Source organism: Phoxinus phoxinus, assembly GCF_949152265.1.
Source record: "Phoxinus phoxinus genome assembly, chromosome: 15".
In the NCBI taxonomy this organism is placed as follows: Eukaryota; Metazoa; Chordata; class Actinopteri; order Cypriniformes; family Leuciscidae; genus Phoxinus; species Phoxinus phoxinus.
In genome coordinates, this window is record NC_136890.1 from 34,425,304 (window position 1) to 34,444,355 (window position 19,052).

A 19,052-nucleotide genomic window follows, 5' to 3' on the forward strand; every position below is an offset into this window, starting at 1 on the left:
TTATTTCTATAGTGCTTTATACAACACAGATCATCTTTTAATGACACGCACCCCACAAATATCAGTTACACATTTAAAAGATAGCTTTATATTTTTTTTTGTAAAAAGACCCAATTATTACTGTGAAAATGTTATATTATAAATGTGCAAACTATTTAGTTTCTATTAGCATACTTCCTTGTGTTTTTAACTCACTGTAAGTTGCAGAAGTTAAATACCGGTAATATTTCTTTGATTTTAAATTTTAATCTATTTATTAAGTGTTTCATCTTATTTTTTATTGATTTGTTTTTACATTTTGCACAGATTTTTATTTATTTATTTTAATGTTATTTATTTTAATCAAATGTGTTCATTTATTATTTATTTTACTTCAATTTAAAAAAGAAATTTAAATTATTTGTTAGTTGGATTAATCTTATTTTTATTTATTTGTTTTTACATTTTACAGTGATTTTCTTATTATTTATTTAAATGAAATTGTATTTATTTTAATCAAATGTATTATTAATTTTACTTAAAATATTATTTATGTATTTTTGGTTAGTTAGTTGGTTAGTTGGTTAGTTAGTTAGTTAGTTAGTCAGTTAGTTAGTCAGTTAGTCAGTTAGTCAGTTAGTCAGTTAGTTAGTTAGTCAGTTAGTCAGTTAGTCAGTTAGTTAGTTAGTTAGTCAGTTAGTCAGTTAGTTAATTAGTCAGTTAGGTAGTCAGTTAGTCAGTTAGTTAGTTAGTCAGTTAGTTAGTTAGTTAGTTAGTCAGTTAGTCAGTTAGTTAGTTAGTCAGTTAGTTAGTCAGTTAGTCAGTTAGTTAGTTAGTTAGTCAGTTAGTTAGTCCGTTAGTCAGTTAGTCAGTTAGTTAGTTAGTTAGTTAGTCAGTTAGTCAGTTAGTCAGTTAGTCAGTTAGTTAGTTAGTCAGTTAGTTAGTCAGTTAGTCAGTTAGTTAGTTAGTTAGTCAGTTAGTTAGTTAGTCAGTTAGTCAGTTAGTCAGTTAGTTAGTTAGTTAGTTAGTTAGTCAGTTAGTTAGTTAGTTAGTCAGTTAGTTAGTTAGTTAGTCAGTTAGTTAGTCAGTTAGTTAGTTAGTCAGTTAGTTAGTTAGTCAGTTAGTTAGTCAGTTAGTTAGTTAGTTAGTCAGTTAGTTAGTTAGTTAGTTAGTTAGTTGGATCAATCTTATTTTTATTAATTAATTTTCTGAGATTTTTTTTATACTGCTCTTTCTCTAAACTTTCCCAGAACCCAGTTTGAAAACCCCCGACACAGATTCTAATAAATGAAGCAAACAATAATATCATGAGTTGTTAAATTCAGCTCTTCAGTAGTTCAGGAATCCAGTAGAATCAGCAGAATGAAAAATAAAGATCATTGCAACGTTTTATCTCACAATTATCGCTATTGCAATTCAGCCTTAAAACCGTTTTTAAAACTAAAAAAGTCAGCATTGCAAGATATTATGGAAGCTTGTTTCCACCACAGGATAAAAAATAAAAAGGGGGAGTGGTTTATCTATGTAGTCCTCACCAGAGTAAATGACTGAACGCATGACTGCTAATATGCTTGATCATCTGACTGTGTTCCAGCGGTGCCACGGATTCATTCGAGTTCTCCTCTAAAAACGTGGGCGAGATCGTTGGCATCTGCTTGGGCCATTTAACGAAGGAGAAGAAAGTGAAGAACGAGTGTTTCTGGCACGTGCAGGAGGTGGTGATCACCGAGACCGAGCTGGGGAACAGGTGAGTTCACGTCTCCATGTCCTCAGTGTGTGTGTGTGCCGTGTGTGGAGGAGTTACTTATGCAGTACAGGAATGCGCTACTCCCAGAAGAGTTACTAATTGTGTTATTTATTTACTTTTAATGAACGTAATGCTTTACGCTACTTCTGCGTTACTTTTTCTCACCTCAGCTGGGTTTGTTTGTTTTTTAATAACAACCATAAAAGTTCTATTTCTGGCAAATGTTAAAGAGGCTATATGCGTTTTTCTGAAATTTAAACTCGCGACTGACACCTGTGGCCAAAAAACAGAACTGCTCTTCCTTTCTGCGCGCTCGTACGTGCACACTTCACAAGTCTGCTGCAAGGAGGTCAGGTCAACATTATGTTTACAGAGGTAAGAACAGTCAAATACATATACTGTTTGAGATAAGTGTTCTGAGTGTTCTGAAACGTTTAACATGAACGCGCTTGACGTCACATCCGCAGACAGCGCGGGAAAAACCCGACCCGACAGAAAACAGGAAGAATAGGATACAGGCTTATAGTCACCCACTGTGAGCAGACAAGGTGTCAGTATGCTCATCAGGAGTTGTTGGGGTCATAAATGGTCAAATAAAAAGGCTATTGTTTCGTTTATTTTAGGGGAAAAGTTCCATATAGCCCCTTAAGGCCCTTTCCCAGCAGAAGTGCAGCACTGATCCTCCAGCTGAAGAAGAGCAGATTACAGTTCAGACGCTGATATTCTGCAGTACAGAACAATAGGAGACGAGAAGAGTTCAACACTCCTATTTCTGGATCTAATATAGAGTGTATTTGCATATTAGTTTTTGCATATTAGTACGGTTGCATTAGATCAGGTCAGCAGCGAAGACATTGGTTAATAAAGTGAGATTAAATACATAGTGTATTTGTGTACTTTAATATAGTTAATTATAAAGTTTTGCGTACAGTTCTGGGATTGCATTTTACTGTTTTTATTCATGTTGAGGAATACTGGATGTTTTCATGCAAGTGAGACGAGTAAAAGCATGTAGTCTAGAACTAAAGTAAGCTCACACACACACACACACACTCTCTCTCTCTCACACACACACACACACTCTCTCTAACACACACACACACACTCTCTCTCTCTCTCTCTCTCACTCTCTCTCACACACACACACACACACACACTTTCTCTCTCTCTCTCTCTCTCTCTCACTCACACTCGCACACACACGTTATTTTCCCGTTATTCTCCTGTTATTTTCCCGTAATTCTCCTGTTATTTTCCCGTTATTCTCCTGTTATTTTCCCGTAATTCTCCTGTTATTTTCCCGTTATTCTCCTGTTATTTTCACGTTATTCTCCTGTTATTTTCCCGTTATTCTCCCGTAATCCTCACGTTATTCTCCCGTTATTTTCCCATAATTCTCCTGTTATTCTCCCGTTATTCTCCCGTAATTCTTACGTTATTCTCACGTTATTTTCCCGTAATTCTCCTGTTATTCTCCCGTTATTCTCCTGTTTTTCTCCCGTTATTATCCTGTTATTCTCACGTTATTCTCCCGTTATTTTCCTGTTATTTTCCCATTATTTTCCTGTTATTCTCCCATCATTTTCCCGTTATTCTCCCGTTATTCTCCCGTAATTCTTACGTTATTCTCACGTTATTTTCCCGTAATTCTCCTGTTATTCTCCCGTTATTCTCCTGTTTTTCTCCCGTTATTATCCTGTTATTCTCACGTTATTCTCCCGTTATTTTCCTGTTATTTTCCCATTATTTTCCTGTTATTCTCCCATCATTTTCCCGTTATTCTCCCGTTATTTTCCCGTTATTCTCCCATAATTCTCCCGTTATTTTCCCGTAATTCTCCCGTTATTCTCACATTAATCTCCTGTTATTTTCCCGTTATTCTCCCGTAATTCTCACATTAATCTCACGTTATTTTCCTGTAATTCTCACGTTAGTCTCCCGTTTTTTTACTGTTATTTTCCCGTTATTCTCCTGTTATTTTCCCGTAATTCTCCCGTTATTCTCCTGTTATTTTCCCGTTATTCTCCCGTAATTCTCCCGTAATTATCCCGTTATTCTTCCGTTATTTTCCCGTAATTCTCCCGTTATTCTCACGTTATTTTCCCGTAATTCTCCTGTTATTTTCCCGTAATTCTCCCGTTATTCTCCCGTAATTCTCCCGTTATTCTTCCGTTATTTTCCCATTATTCTCCGCAGATTTTACTTCACTTGTGATGCACGGATTCCTCTGGCCGCCAAGAGAGACGAGTTCATGACGTTCGAGTGCAGCAAAACCGTGGAGAGTTTCGCCAGCAAAGTCCGCAATTTGGTTCCCGTTAAATACGAGATAATCGTAATCACGGGAGACGTGAAGGAAGCCGCCACCGACGCCAACGTCTTCATCACGCTCTACGGCGTGAACGGAGACTCCGGAAAACGGGCCCTCAGGCAGAAGTTCAGGAACCTGTTCGAGCGGGGCCGGACGGACCGGTTCCTGCTGGAGATGCTGGATCTGGGAGAACTCCTGCGGGTCCGGGTGGAGCACGACGACTCCAGCACGTCGTCCGGCTGGTTCCTGGAGTGTGTGGAGGTCACCAACACCGCCAACTGGGTGACCACCATCTTCTCCTGTGGGAAGTGGCTCGACCTGCACAAAGCCGACGGGCAAACTCACAGAGTTCTGTATCCTAAATACTGAACTGGGACTTATTTGTACTTTTTTTTTAAAAGAAATTCAAATAAACTTCCTTTGTATTTGTATTGAGGATTGCTACTGTCGTCATTGTCTTGAAATCCTGTCACTTTCTCAAGGTTTTGAACCTGCAAACTTTGTCAGCCGCTTAAAACCGCAGCGAGATGTCTTCATAATGCTATCATTGGAGCACAAATATGTTCTTGAAGTCTCCCTGAGGTTTTCATACACGTTTGTTTACGGTTATTTTTCATATGCAGTTAATCAAATGAAATATTTCATTTTGATTGTTTATAATTTTATACTTTTATGATTTATGAATAATTATTAGCTTTTAAATCAACTCATGAACCATTAACGTGTGTTGGAGCAATTCATTTATAAATGTCAATTGTTTTCCCTTTACTTTATTGACTCATGACTCTTGAATAAATGAACTATTATTAAATATGCTTGGTTCCCTAAAGCCCAATTGCCTTGAAATTGTTTTTAATCATAGATATATGTTATTTCTGATTGGAAAGCCGTTCTGAAACCAGTTTCTGTAGTAAGTGCTTTGATTCCCCAACACCACCAAACTCACAGAGTTCTGTATCCTGAATACTGAACGCGTGTGATATTGAACTCTGGGACTTATTTGTACTTTTCTAAAGAAATTCAATTAAACTTCCTTTGTATTGAGAATTGATTCTGTCGTCATTGTTGTGTTTAAATCCTGTCACTTTTTCAAGCGGAACCTGGAAACTTTGGCGTTTGCATTATTATGTCTTCATAATACAATAATTTGTGCAAAAATGTTGTTGAGATTTTAATATGATTTGTCAACACGTTCATGTTTACGGTTCTCTGATGTCACATGACATGCAGTTCGACAAATTAAATATTTCAACCTGTTATTAAGTGTTACATTATGACTGTTTATAATTTTAATGATTTATGAATAATTATTAGCCTTTTAATCAACTCACGAACCATTAAAGTGTGATGGAGCAATTCATTTATAAATGTTTTCCCCCATTACTTTATTGACTCATGATTCCTGAATAAATTAACTATCATTAAATGTGATTGATTCCCTAAAGCCCAATTGCCTTGAAGGTTTAGAACAATAGTTAAAAATTAATGTGTAGTTTAAATGATCTGGAGATTTTAGTGTGCATTGAGTTATAACAGTTTTCACATTTCCAAGACCAAGTGTGCGTATTAAGATTCATACCCACAATAAGCAGCAAAGATGACATGGAACTATGCATGAAACAACAATGAAAGATTTTTTTTTAGGCATTTTCAACATTTTATTTGAAAAAACACATACAAAAAGGGTCATATACAAGACAAGAAATTAAAAAAGAAAGAAAATTTTGGGTTAAGCTATGCAACTTTTTGCATCATCATTAGTAATAAATACAGTACAAAATCCACCAAAAGTGAATCTAAGATTTTCTTCATTTTTTTTTTAACGCAATATACACTTATCTAGTTATCATACATTATAATCACCAAGCTATTGCTTAAATATTGTCAATACATATTTTTCTACTTGAGCTATAAAATATTCATGTCAGAAAACATTGCGCAGGAACAGCACACAGCAGTGTCTTGTACAAAGAGCCACTTCCCTTTCACTGGCAGGTTATTCAACTATTTTTTTTCTTCTTTTTTTTTAATGTCAGCAGCAGAAAAAACATCAGAAATATTTATGGTAAAATATTTTAACATATGTATCCATTCTCATACGCATATTAAAACCTGAGAAAGACATGCATTACAGAGCTTGTGCTTTAGGATCTACGGTTCAGTCTGTTAGCGAAACATGACACTACTATTGCTTATGTCCAAAATCTGCTGGAGAGATGGATCAAATCAAGAGACTTTAAGGCTACACAGGCTAGAAACACAAATCATACGATATAAAGCCATTTTTTCTTTTTCCGCGTATAGGAAACAATCTCTACAGGTGTAGAACGCAACGGTTATTCCAGGTACAGATTGTTTTGCATGGCAGGAAACGCAATTATTTCACTGGAAACAAGAGTTATCTGCCGTATCGATGAGTGTAGTGTAAAAACACAACGCAATGTTGACAGATTATTGAAGTTAAATACAGGGTTCGTACAAGAGGCTTAAAGTGCTTTGAAACTTTTTCAAATTTAAGTCCTTGAAAAACCCTGAAAACAGACATATTTATGAATTATTGAAAGACAATTATTTATCGGTTATCGGTATCGACCAAAATTTGGATTTAGATTTATCGGGCAATATATCGGTTATCAGCTTTCAAATATAAAGAGGTATCGGCCAAAATTTGGATCTAGAGTTATCGGCCAATATATCGGTTATCGGCTTAAAAAAAAAAGAAAAAAAAAAAGAAAGAAATATTTATCGGTTATCGGTATCGGACAAAATTTGGATCTAGAGCTATCGGCCAATATATCGGTTATCGGCTTAAAAAAATAAATAAAAAATGATTTATCGGTTATCGGTATCGACCAAAATTTGGATTTCGATTTATCGGGCAATATATGTAGTGTTTAATTTTTTTCACGCAAAAGTAACGCTGCAGTCCATCTGATATTAATATAGAGCAATTTCACATGGCTGAGTGTGATATTGCTCATATAAATATCCAAGTATATGATACATCTTTCATTCTTCTGGTCAATCATATATTAATGGGGGGGAAAAATCAGTTTTAATAAAGAAAGCGATATCTTTGTCATAGTGTCATTTCCACAGCCATTGCTTGTGTTGCTCTTGTTTTATTGGTTTATTTTTAATAATCTACTAAGCTTTTTTAGAATTTGAAAGATAATAAAGATTGTTTGATAAGCGAGATCTCTCATTGTACCCAAAAAAGTAGTGCTTGAAAAGTGAAATCTGTATCTGTACGAACCCTGTAAATAACCTGAGGTGGTGAAATGGTGAAATATGGCGAACCTATACGGCAGCGACACTAGAAGGTACCACAACACGACCTGCATTCAACATTTAAAGCCCCTTATATGAAGTACCGATACGAATCCAAAGGCAAAGGAAAATGCTACCAATGGGAAACATAAGCATAACTCAAAGTTAAAGCCACATGGGCACAAGACAAGCAGCTATAACCAATCACAGTAAGCGCTGGACTCGCTCCTCGCGACTGAAGCGGGTCGTTCGCAGGACGCCAGTGAGCGGCAGCAAAGCTGAGAGTGCAGAGACATGCAGAACAAGTCCGGTTCGTCCACGAGCTCACAGCTGAACGACTCTTAATGGAATGTAACCAATAAACTACAGCACCACACACTAGCACGTTTCAGCGCGCCCTGCTGGGGGGACTTCGCTTGTTTTGACACCTAGCCCCTTAAAGTACAACCGCATGCAAAGCACTCCCATTAAAGTATAGCACAATGAGGTATTTATACACACGTTATGCTGACGGAAATAAATAAACCGATCGATTACATTGCGATACTAGCTCAGAACTTAAATACGCACCCATAGTAGGTGAAGTTAGTCATAAATTATGATTGTTAAATACTTAAGGCATTTCGACGCACAATATCATGTGTAAACTATAAAACGCGGACGGACGATGAAAAAAGATCACGCGACGACGATCAAAAACAAAGAAAATGCTTCCAACTTCCTGGCTTCCGCTCCAAGCAGCTGAACGCTTGAATTCGGGAAAAGTTGCAAAAGCAAAGTCAAGAACGTCTGCTACGGAAAAACAGTCACGCACGTTGAAAGTGGTCAGTGAGGTAACAACTATCGTTTAGGGATGCACCATATATCGGCCAATATATCGGTATCACCCGATATATGTTCATTTTTAATGTTATCGGCCCGATAAGAAAATTTGGCCGATATTTCAAAGCTGATAAATAATGTATTCTTTCCTTCAGCTGAGACGCTTCAGATGCGCACTGTTCAACATGATGGTTTTGAATTGTTTGAAATATTGTTGAAATTACTTCAAAAAGGAAAATATGGTTAAGTGCAACATGCAGATATGGCTACATAAAAGAACATTATATATAATTGTGTGCTTGGGACATGGCTTTTAATGGTTTAATAGTTTTGTTTTTGTAATCGGGCTCTCAAAACTTATATAAAAAATTGGATTTCTATTTATTGGGCAATATATTGGTTATTGGCTTTCAAATATAAAGAGGTATCGGTATCGACCAAAATTTGGATTTCTATTTATCGGCCAATATATCGGTAATTGGCTTTCAAATATAAAGAGGTATCGGCAAAAATTTTGATCTTGAGTTATCGGCCAATATATCGGTTATCAGCTTAAAAAAAAAAAAAAAAAAAAAAAAAAAGATTTATCGGTTATCGGTATCGACCAAAATTTGGATTTCGATTTATCGGGCAATATATCGGTTATTGGCTTTCAAATATAAAGAGGTATCGGCCAAAATGTTGATCTAGAGTTATCGGCCAATATATCGGTTATTGGCTTTCAAATATAAAGAGGTATCGGCCAAAATGTTGATCTAGAGTTATCGGCCAATATATCGGTTTTCGGCAAAAAAAAAAAAAAAGAAAGATTTATCGGTTATCGGTATTGGGCAAAATTTGGATTTAGGTTTATCGGCCGATATATCGGTTATCAGCTTTCAAATGTAAAGAGTTACCGGTATCGGCCAACATTTTTATATAGATTTATCGGACAATATATCAGTTATTGGCTTTCAAATATAAAGAATTATTGGTTATCGGTATCGGCCAAATGTTCATATCGTTGCATCCCTACTATCGTTACGCAAAGAAACTGTGCTGTTAAAAAGTCTGCTTCCTTGTTTTTTGTGTGTGTGCGTGTGTGTGTGTGCGTGTGTGTGTGGGATGGAGTGCACGATACGCAAGGAAACAGCTTACTCGAGTGCAAATGCAAAAAAGCAGGGAAACGATCACACGACCTCATCAGAACGTGAGTGCATTTACAAAAAGAACAACTAACTACATTAAGACGACAATAAATACGTTGTTTAGTTTTTTCCAGCATCGCAGCTACTTATGTGGAGAAGCTGTAGCAGCCCCGCACACAGCTTGGCAAGAGGAGAGAAATAAAACCAGAACGAGTGATCGTGAAGAACAGCCTTAGAAAAGTTATGTTTGGTTTCTATAAAACAAATGGCTTTACTCCCTTGTCATGTCCTCTAGAAATGGCAGCAAACAGGTTTCATGCACATTCTGCCTCTACAAGCGAGACCACGAGTCACAGAGCGAATGGAAACACAGAGTTATGCCGTTACTATTCGACGTGTGCTTGTGCTACAGGCATTAAGGTACGTTTCACTCGCGGTGCGACGCTTGGAGAACACAGTGTCTTCGGGATTAGCCGGACGTCCGCGCGTCACGTTTCCCAGAAGAACCCGGGCTCTCGCTTCAACATGCATTTAGTGGATACGTTTCTAAGCGCTGGACAAAATGCAGACCGTCACAGTTCATTATCAAGCCTGACCTCACGATTACACACGGACGTCACGCATCATCTCCGGTACGCACACACACGACGACGGAGCGCTTTTCAACACTTCTCTCATTCGCTCATGATGAGTTTTTTCCACAGATGATCCGCTCGACTACGTTTAAAGAAGTTCATGACCAACCGCGCGTGATACGCTTCATCCGTGAACCTCTGGTTGGTCATCGTTCCCCGTCCTAAACACACACACTCACTCACACACACACATACGGAGCACTTTGACTGAAACCATCTTCATCGACAGACTCGTTCTTCTCCACTCTTCTCTGTTCTTATGGTCATTTGGCTCAGAAGGCAAAGGTCAGAGGTGAGAGTGGTGATGGAGATGACACACATTTTGGCAAAGTGCCCACGAGGGGACGAAGAAAGACGACAGGACTTCTCGCTAGTGCTACACGAGACATCAGCTATCAGGGGACAACTGCGTCTCAATGTCTACCCTGCAGATGGGACACTTCTTATTGGTCGCCAGCCACTGGTCAACACAAGCCTGATGGAAGAGGTGCATGCAGGGTAATCTCCTGAGAAAAGAAGAACGAAACACGAGAGTTAATCGCTGCCGTTGTCATTAGCAGATCGATGACAGTGAGTGTGAGAACTACCTGACGTCCTCCCCGTCTTCCAGCATCGAGAGGCATATTGTGCATTTCTCATCCGTGTCCAGCTCCTCTTCATACATGCAGATCTTCAGATCCAGAGGTCTTCTCTGCGGATCACATGCTCACTTATTACACACATGCTTTTTTTAATCCAATAGCAATTTACACTTAATAAATGACAGGTTCAACCAAGAGTACAACAGTCAAATATGAAAAATATTAATTCTCCAGCAGCCGTGGGCTACCATCCACAGCAACTCCATTTTACACATATATATAAAGTGCAGCTCTTAAAGTGACAGCAGCCTAATATTCCTATAATAACTAATATTCCTATAATAACTAATATTCCTATAATAACTAATATTCCTATAATAACTAATATTCCTATAATTACTAATATTCCTATAATTACTAATATTCCTATAATAACTAATATTCCTATAATAACTAATATTCCTATAATAACTAATATTCCTATAATAACTAATATTCCTATAATTACTAATATTCCTATAATTACTAATATTCCTATAATAACTAATATTCCTTTAATTACTAATATTCCTTTAATTACTAATATTCCTATAATAACTAATATTCCTATAATTACTAATATTCCTATAATAACTAATATTCCTATAATAACTAATATTCCTATAATAACTAATATTCCTATAATAACTAATATTCCTATAATAACTAATATTCCTATAATAACGAATATTCCTATAATAACTAATATTCCTATAATTACTAATATTCCTATAATAACTAATATTCCTATAATAACTAATATTCCTATAATAACTAATATTCCTATAATAACTAATATTCCTATAATTACTAATATTCCTATAATTACTAATATTCCTATAATAACTAATATTCCTATAATAACTAATATTCCTATAATTACTAATATTCCTATAATAACTAATATTCCTATAATAACTAATATTCCATATTCCTATAATTACTAATATTCATATAATAACACTAATCAAGAAAACAAGACAATGAGAAAATTCACTCGTTCTTGACTGAATAACTTTTGTAACTATATTTGTAATGTTTTTTATTTATAAAGTACAGTGTTATTTTTTTCATTTGCTTAGTTTCTGTACCTGAAAATCTTAAAACACTGTTTATTGATTTTTAGCGTATTGATTTTTGCTCATGATATTCAGCTACAATGTAATGTTTTGCAATAAGACTTAAAAATGTGTATGATATCTAAGTTTTTTTTTTTAACGTTTTTTACTTATTGTTATTGAAATTAGGAATCGATAAGAATCTGAAGAATCGTTAAAATTCAAAAGATACCCAACCCTAGTGTATTTAGCTTTTGCAATGGCAATTCATGCTGGGGCTTATTTCTTAAATTAAAAATTCTGCTTTTTTTTACTTTGCACAATCACATTCCATATACACACACACACATACAAAATGCTGTGTAGAAACTGATTATATGCAATCTGGATTATGTAATCAAATTCCAAAAATCAAGTACTTGTAATTTGATTAAATTACATTTGATGTAATTACACAAATACATAAATAATTAGAATACAGTTATTTTTGATTACATGATTACATATTATTCACACAAAACCAGTAATTGTCACTTTTTTTGTCAGCCGAACCTCTTTGAACTGAAATATTTACTGAAGTACCCCTGAGATTTACAGTTAATATTTCTCTTATTTATAAATCACATTCACAGTTCTATTTTCTTTCTCTTTGTATTTTTCTGCCAGTATAGTACATCTGGTTTTCCTGTTGAAATCTAGAAACAAGTTTGGTCAAAAGAAATCGAAAAGTAGTTGGATTATGTTTCCTAAAATGTGTAATTTAACTGATAATGTTACTAACTACAATTTTCCTCATATCATTTTTAATCAGTAACGAACTAAAATGATGTGATGCATAAATATGTCAATAAAAAATTGGGAAATTATATACATTTTAGGAATGTTTACCTTTTTATACTTGTGAGGAAAGGTAAACCTCTCGATGGTGGTCTGCACAGCCCCTCGGTTCACATTTCCCAGTCTGTCCTCCAACTGCAGGAGCTCCTGGGATAAAACCACAGGGAAGATCATGAGATTGAACACGTGTGATGAAGAACATCATCTGAGGCGTGACGTACCTCGTAACTCTCCCGCACAGCGGACGCGTGTCGAGACGGACTGAGGCCTTGAAGAGCCAGCAGGTGTAACTGAGGATATGGGTAATTTCTGATCTCATGGACAACCTGTGCAGGACAACACCGTTCATGAACACACAACAGCAACGCACGACTGGATTTTGAGGCTTTTAGAAGAGCATGTGAGAGATGCGTTTAAAAATAACATGTGTTTTGCATGTCGCAGCTTATATACTTATATAAGTCGCAATATGTTTCACATTATTAAAAAAAATGGGAGTTCGGAAAATACGGTAGCTTAAAGGAGTCCTTGACTTGATTTGACTTTTCTAGCTGTAGTTAGTGTGTAATGTTGTGTTTGATCATAAACAACATCTGCAAAGTTACAACGCTCAAAGTTCAGAGCAAAGGGAGATATTTGCTTTTACAGAAATCGCTTTTTAAGAACTACAACAAACGGCTGGAACTACAACGAACTTCTTCCTGGGTTGGTGACATCACAAACCCTAAAATTAACATAAACCCCGCCCCCGGGAACAAAAAAAACTAACATTACAGTATTAATGTAGTGTTATCTGTAGCTTTTGTAAGCTCTTGCGTTAGTAAGAATGTTCACCGGCCCTTAGGAAAATTATCCTTGATTTTGTGAGCGATTACTGTTCGTATTATCATAGTTTTCAGACTAATATGATTAAATGGTGGATAACATCGTATCTATAAGAATATTACCAAAAAAAAAAACTCTGAAACGTCCTGTGAAATCCGTCCGTTAACATTGTCAGGGTCTGAATCGGTCTCGAAATGTTTTGAAATTGACGCCATCATTAATATTTACATATAGAGTAGAGCTCGCGGTTATGAAGGGGCGGGACGTTTCCCGAACACACGCTAAGCGCTGTCAATCACAACACACCGGGCTAGCTAACCAATCACAGCACATTTCATATTTCGGAAGGAGGGGCTTCAGCGAAAACGACGTGTTCAACCAGACTGGGGAGAGAGGAGCTGTAATAATGTTGTAATGCTGTGATTTTGAACAATCAAGCATTAAAACATATTCTAGTACACCCCAAAAACTAAATCAAGACTCCTTTAAATAGCGTAAACAATGGCACTGGCAGCGCAATGGTCATGGGTCGATTCCCAGGGAAGGCATGACCTGATCAAATGTATAGGTTTAATGCGACGCAAGCGGTGTCTGCCAAACGCATACATGTAAGTGTGATTGCACAGGCGCAGACTGACCACTTGTGCCGAGGTGTTGTTCCTGGGGAAGTGGTGCAGGCGTGGAGAGGTCAGGTAATGCTGATAATGCTGAGCGAGGGGCGAGACGTGGTACTGCGGCAGGCCTGGATCCACACTCAGATCCCTGAGCACAAACACAGCACAGAGGTCAGTGGATCAGAGATGAAACTGAGGACTAGTGTATGCGGAATCTGAACACAGACGCACCAGTCCGTTCCTTCCGCAAGGTAGCGCGGCTGCTGTGGGACCGGCGCCGGGATGTGAAAGGATTGTGGGTAATCATACGGCGGGCGCAGCGTCTGCGGATGGGGAAGAGTTCGGTCTGAAGCGTGTCTGCTGGGGAAAATAGAACGAAATTGTTAGAACATAAAGATCTAGTTTTAAAATCGTTAAAGTGTATCCCTGTATAATAATTGAGTAAAACTCATCACCAAAATTATATATGTAAAAGTTTTTTCCTTCTTCATGCCTTAAAATATCTTGAATGTAACTCGACACCCTTGCCTCATTTAGTATGTGCGGTTCTATGAATATGCAAATGAGCCCCGCCTCCACTCACTCACTCAGCTCAGAGATCCACTGGTGGACGATCACACGTTGATCTGATTGGTTACAATATCCTTCTAATATGATAAATTGATGCTTAAGAAACATTTTATTATTATTATTTATTCTTAAAAGGTTTTCTGACTGGACTGGTGGTGTAGTGGGAACACACCTGTGCTGTGGGAGTATCTTAACAGGTTTTCTGACTGGACTGGTGGTGTAGTGGAAACACACCTATGCTGGGAGTATCTTAACAGGTTTCTGACTGGACTGGTGGTGTAGTGGAAACACACCTGTGCTGGGATTATCTTTAAAGGTTCTCTGACTGGACTGGTGGTGTAGTGGGAACACACCTGTGGTGGGAGTATCTTAAAGGTTTTCTGACTGGACTGGTGGTGTAGTGGGAACACACCTGTGGTGGGAGTATCTTAAAGGTTTTCTGACTGGACTGGTGGTGTAGTGGGAACACACCTGTGCTGGGAGTATCTTAACAGGTTTTCTGACTGGACTGGTGGTGTAGTGGAAACACACCTGTGCTGGGAGTATCTTAACAGGTTTCTGACTGGACTGGTGGTGTAGTGGAAACACACCTGTGCTGGGAGTATCTTAACAGGTTTTCTGACTGGACTGGTGGTGTAGTGGAAACACACCTGTGCTGGGAGTATCTTAAAGGTTTTCTGACTGGACTGGTGGTGTAGTGGAAACACACCTGTGCTGGGAGTATCTTAACAGGTTTTCTGACTGGACTGGTGGTGTAGTGGAAACACACCTGTGCTGTTGGAGTATCTTAACAGGTTTTCTGACTGGACTGGTGGTGTAGTGGGAACACACCTGTGCTGGGAGTATCTTAAAAGGTTTTCTGACTGGACTGGTGGTGTAGTGGGAACACACCTGTGCTGGGAGAATCTTAACAGGTTTTCTGACTGGACTGGTGGTGTAGTGGGAACACACCTGTGCTGGGAGTATCTTAACAGGTTTCTGACTGGACTGGTGGTGTAGTGGGAACACACCTGTGCTGGGAGTATCTTAACAGGTTTTCTGACTGGACTGGTGGTGTAGTGGAAACACACCTGTGCTGGGAGTATCTTAAAGGTTTTCTGACTGGACTGGTGGTGTAGTGGAAACACACCTGTGCTGGGAGTATCTTAACAGGTTTTCTGACTGGACTGGTGGTGTAGTGGAAACACACCTGTGCTGTTGGAGTATCTTAACAGGTTTTCTGACTGGACTGGTGGTGTAGTGGGAACACACCTGTGCTGGGAGTATCTTAAAAGGTTTTCTGACTGGACTGGTGGTGTAGTGGGAACACACCTGTGCTGGGAGAATCTTAACAGGTTTTCTGACTGGACTGGTGGTGTAGTGGGAACACACCTGTGCTGGGAGTATCTTAACAGGTTTCTGACTGGACTGGTGGTGTAGTGGGAACACACCTGTGCTGGGAGTATCTTAACAGGTTTTCTGACTGGACTGGTGGTGTAGTGGGAACACACCTGTGCTGGGAGTATCTTAACAGGTTTTCTGACTGGACTGGTGGTGTAGTGGAAACACACCTGTGCTGGGAGTATCTTAACAGGTTTTCTGACTGGACTGGTGGTGTAGTGGGAACACACCTGTGCTGGGAGTATCTTAACAGGTTTTCTGACTGGACTGGTGGTGTAGTGGAAACACACCTGTGCTGGGAGTATCTTAAAAGGTTTTCTGACTGGACTGGTGGTGTAGTGGAAACACACCTGTGCTGTGGGAGTATCTTAACAGGTTTTCTGACTGGACTGGTGGTGTAGTGGGAACACACCTGTGCTGGGAGTATCTTAACAGGTTTTCTGACTGGACTGGTGGTGTAGTGGAAACACACCTGTGCTGGGAGTATCTTAACAGGTTTTCTGACTGGACTGGTGGTGTAGTGGGAACACACCTGTGCTGGGAGTATCTTAACAGGTTTTCTGACTGGACTGGTGGTGTAGTGGGAACACACCTGTGCTGGGAGTATCTTAAAAGGTTTTCTGACTGGACTGGTGGTGTAGTGGAAACACACCTGTGCTGTTGGAGTATCTTAACAGGTTTTCTGACTGGACTGGTGGTGTAGTGGGAACACACCTGTGCTGGGAGTATCTTAAAAGGTTTTCTGACTGGACTGGTGGTGTAGTGGAAACACACCTGTGCTGGGAGTATCTTAACAGGTTTTCTGACTGGACTGGTTGTGTAGTGGGAACACACCTGTGCTGGGAGTATCTTAAAAGGTTTTCTGACTGGACTGGTGGTGTAGTGGGAACACACCTGTGCTGGGGGAGTATCTTAACAGGTTTTCTGACTGGACTGGTTGTGTAGTGGAAACACACCTGTGCTGTTGGAGTATCTTAAAAGGTTTTCTGACTGGACTGGTGGTGTAGTGGGAACACACCTGTGCTGTGGGAGTATCTTAACAGGTATTCTGACTGGACTGGTGGTGTAGTGGGAACACACCTGTGCTGTGGGAGTATCTTAACAGGTTTTCTGACTGGACTGGTGGTGTAGTGGGAACACACCTGTGCTGGGGGAGTATCTTAACAGGTTTTCTGACTGGACTGGTGGTGTAGTGGGAACACACCTGTGCTGGGAGTATCTTAACAGGTTTTCTGACTGGACTGGTGGTGTAGTGGGAACACACCTGTGCTGGGGGAGTATCTTAACAGGTATTCTGACTGGACTGGTGGTGTAGTGGAAACACACCTGTGCTGTGGGAGTATCTTAACAGGTTTTCTGACTGGACTGGTGGTGTAGTGGGAACACACCTGTGCTGTGGGAGTATCTTAACAGGTTTTCTGACTGGACTGGTGGTGTAGTGGGAACACACCTGTGCTGGGGGAGTATCTTAACAGGTTTTCTGACTGGACTGGTGGTGTAGTGGGAACACACCTGTGCTGGGAGTATCTTAACAGGTTTTCTGACTGGACTGGTGGTGTAGTGGGAACACACCTGTGCTGGGGGAGTATCTTAACAGGTATTCTGACTGGACTGGTGGTGTAGTGGAAACACACCTGTGCTGTGGGAGTATCTTAACAGGTTTTCTGACTGGACTGGTGGTGTAGTGGGAACACACCTGTGCTGGGGGAGTATCCTCCTGTGCTGCGCCTCCAGGATCTGCTGCTGGATGAGGTATTGCTGGTGTAAAGCCTGAGGTAGGAATGACGGGGTCGAGATGTCCTGGAACGGGGGCGCTGGTATATGGTTGAGCGGGCCGTGTGGCTGACCCAGGTGAGGGCTCATTCCCGTGGGAGATTGTCCTGGATGGGGCATTGGGAAATCAACAGGGATCTGGGCCTGAGGGCCTACGTGGAAATGCCGGCAAGAGGTAGCATGACTGTGCTGATGCCTGTTAAAATGAGATCCTGCAAGAACAATGACATCACAGCCAATTATGAGTGGGATTTAAGTAATGCTGGAGGCTTGGCCTTCATCGTCTTCATCGAACTTCCAGAAGAAATGAATGGGCAGCGGTGGGTGTGATGGGAAATGAAGAGTGAGTTGTGTTTGAATGGCATGTTAGTCTGTTAGCAGTGAACGTGGTTACACACACACACACACACACACACACACACACACACACACACACACACAGCTGTAAATCAGATTTACCGTCGGATACATACAGAGAGAGTATGAACAGGGAACTGAAGTCAGACCACTAATGCATGCCTGGAACCATATTGACAAATGAGGAAATATCAAGACATGCAACTTTAGTTGATCGTCATCAGTTTGTGGTCAAAACTTTGGTTTAGTTTTTGGTTTTTCCCAAACACTTTGTGCCGAAGGATAATCACTGAAGCAATTTGGCTTGTTGGTTAAAATCTCACTATTTATAGTACCTAACCGGCTGTGACTACGAGGAATGATTACCTCAAAATGTAAGTCTGTATGCAAATTCGAGAGACTTTATTTAACCCTCAACCTTCTCTCACGCTTTCTAACACATCTTCCAAAATTACCCAAAGCCCTAAAATTATAATTCATTTCTTTTGTCCAGAAAGATTATTTTATTTTTATTTTTTAAAAATAAATTTTTAATGCAATTTTTGAGATTTTTTGTTATTTTATTTACCTTTAGATTACTAGATTGGATAGTAATTTAAGCACATTCTTCACATTCTTTCAACTTAAATTCAAAATAACTCAGTTTCAAGCATAAACCTTTTAATTCAGCTCAAAATATCGTGTGGCTTTGCCGACCTCTTGAGAAAAAATTATATAAGATGATATTTGATGACTCTAGATGGGCTTATATCTCTACATGGAGTAAATGAGCGGTTCCTCTGTGTCCTAAAGTCAGTTGCTCTTCAGTGTGCATTCAGATACACACATTATTAAATAATTTTTTGGAAAACTTTTAGCATTTTTAGTTTGAATTTAGATTTTTAAAAAGTTTTTCTATGTGTACTGAAGCATTCCTCGCATTCAATTCACTCCTAAGGGGGTCAAATTGGCCCGCGAGGGAAGGATTTGTTACTTTTAATTAAATTTCAAATACAAAAGTCCTCGAATCCATAAAAAAAATGTTTGTGTATTTGTGGTTCAAGTGCGACAAAACTCTTGGGGTCTTGCACCCCTCAAAAAAAATTTTTTTAAAAATTAGTTTCGGGTCAAAATGACCCGAGGGAACGATG

The 19,052-nt window shown here is 38.9% G+C and overlaps 2 protein-coding genes across 4 annotated transcripts in view; one reads left to right on the top strand and one right to left on the bottom strand.

Annotated features, from left to right (window-relative positions):
• Positions 1 to 5,317, top strand: part of loxhd1b (lipoxygenase homology PLAT domains 1b) — an 81,758-nt gene extending 76,441 nt beyond the window's left edge. For both annotated transcript variants that reach the window (XM_079636574.1, XM_079636575.1), the window contains 2 exons: positions 1,574 to 1,726; positions 3,923 to 5,317. In XM_079636574.1, coding sequence (XP_079492700.1) covers positions 1,574 to 1,726; positions 3,923 to 4,403 — 634 coding nt within the window. In that variant the 3' untranslated portion in view covers positions 4,404 to 5,317. The remainder of the gene's footprint in view (positions 1 to 1,573; positions 1,727 to 3,922) is intronic.
• A 365-nt stretch (positions 5,318 to 5,682) lies between these two features.
• ark2cb (arkadia (RNF111) C-terminal like ring finger ubiquitin ligase 2Cb) lies at positions 5,683 to 17,906 on the bottom strand. 2 transcript variants are annotated; one of them, XM_079636592.1, is made up of 7 exons: positions 17,489 to 17,906; positions 14,074 to 14,199; positions 13,867 to 13,990; positions 12,625 to 12,729; positions 12,455 to 12,550; positions 10,476 to 10,579; positions 5,683 to 10,394 (listed from the first exon to the last, which is right to left on the bottom strand). In XM_079636592.1, the coding sequence occupies exons 1-7, from the start codon at positions 17,683 to 17,685 to the stop codon at positions 10,277 to 10,279; spliced, it is 870 nt and encodes a 289-aa protein (XP_079492718.1). In that variant the 5' UTR covers positions 17,686 to 17,906; the 3' UTR covers positions 5,683 to 10,276. The 2 variants fall into 2 exon arrangements, with proteins under 2 accessions (XP_079492718.1, XP_079492717.1); XM_079636591.1 differs by having other exon boundaries at positions 14,074 to 14,202.
• Positions 17,907 to 19,052: the final 1,146 nt, after the last annotated feature.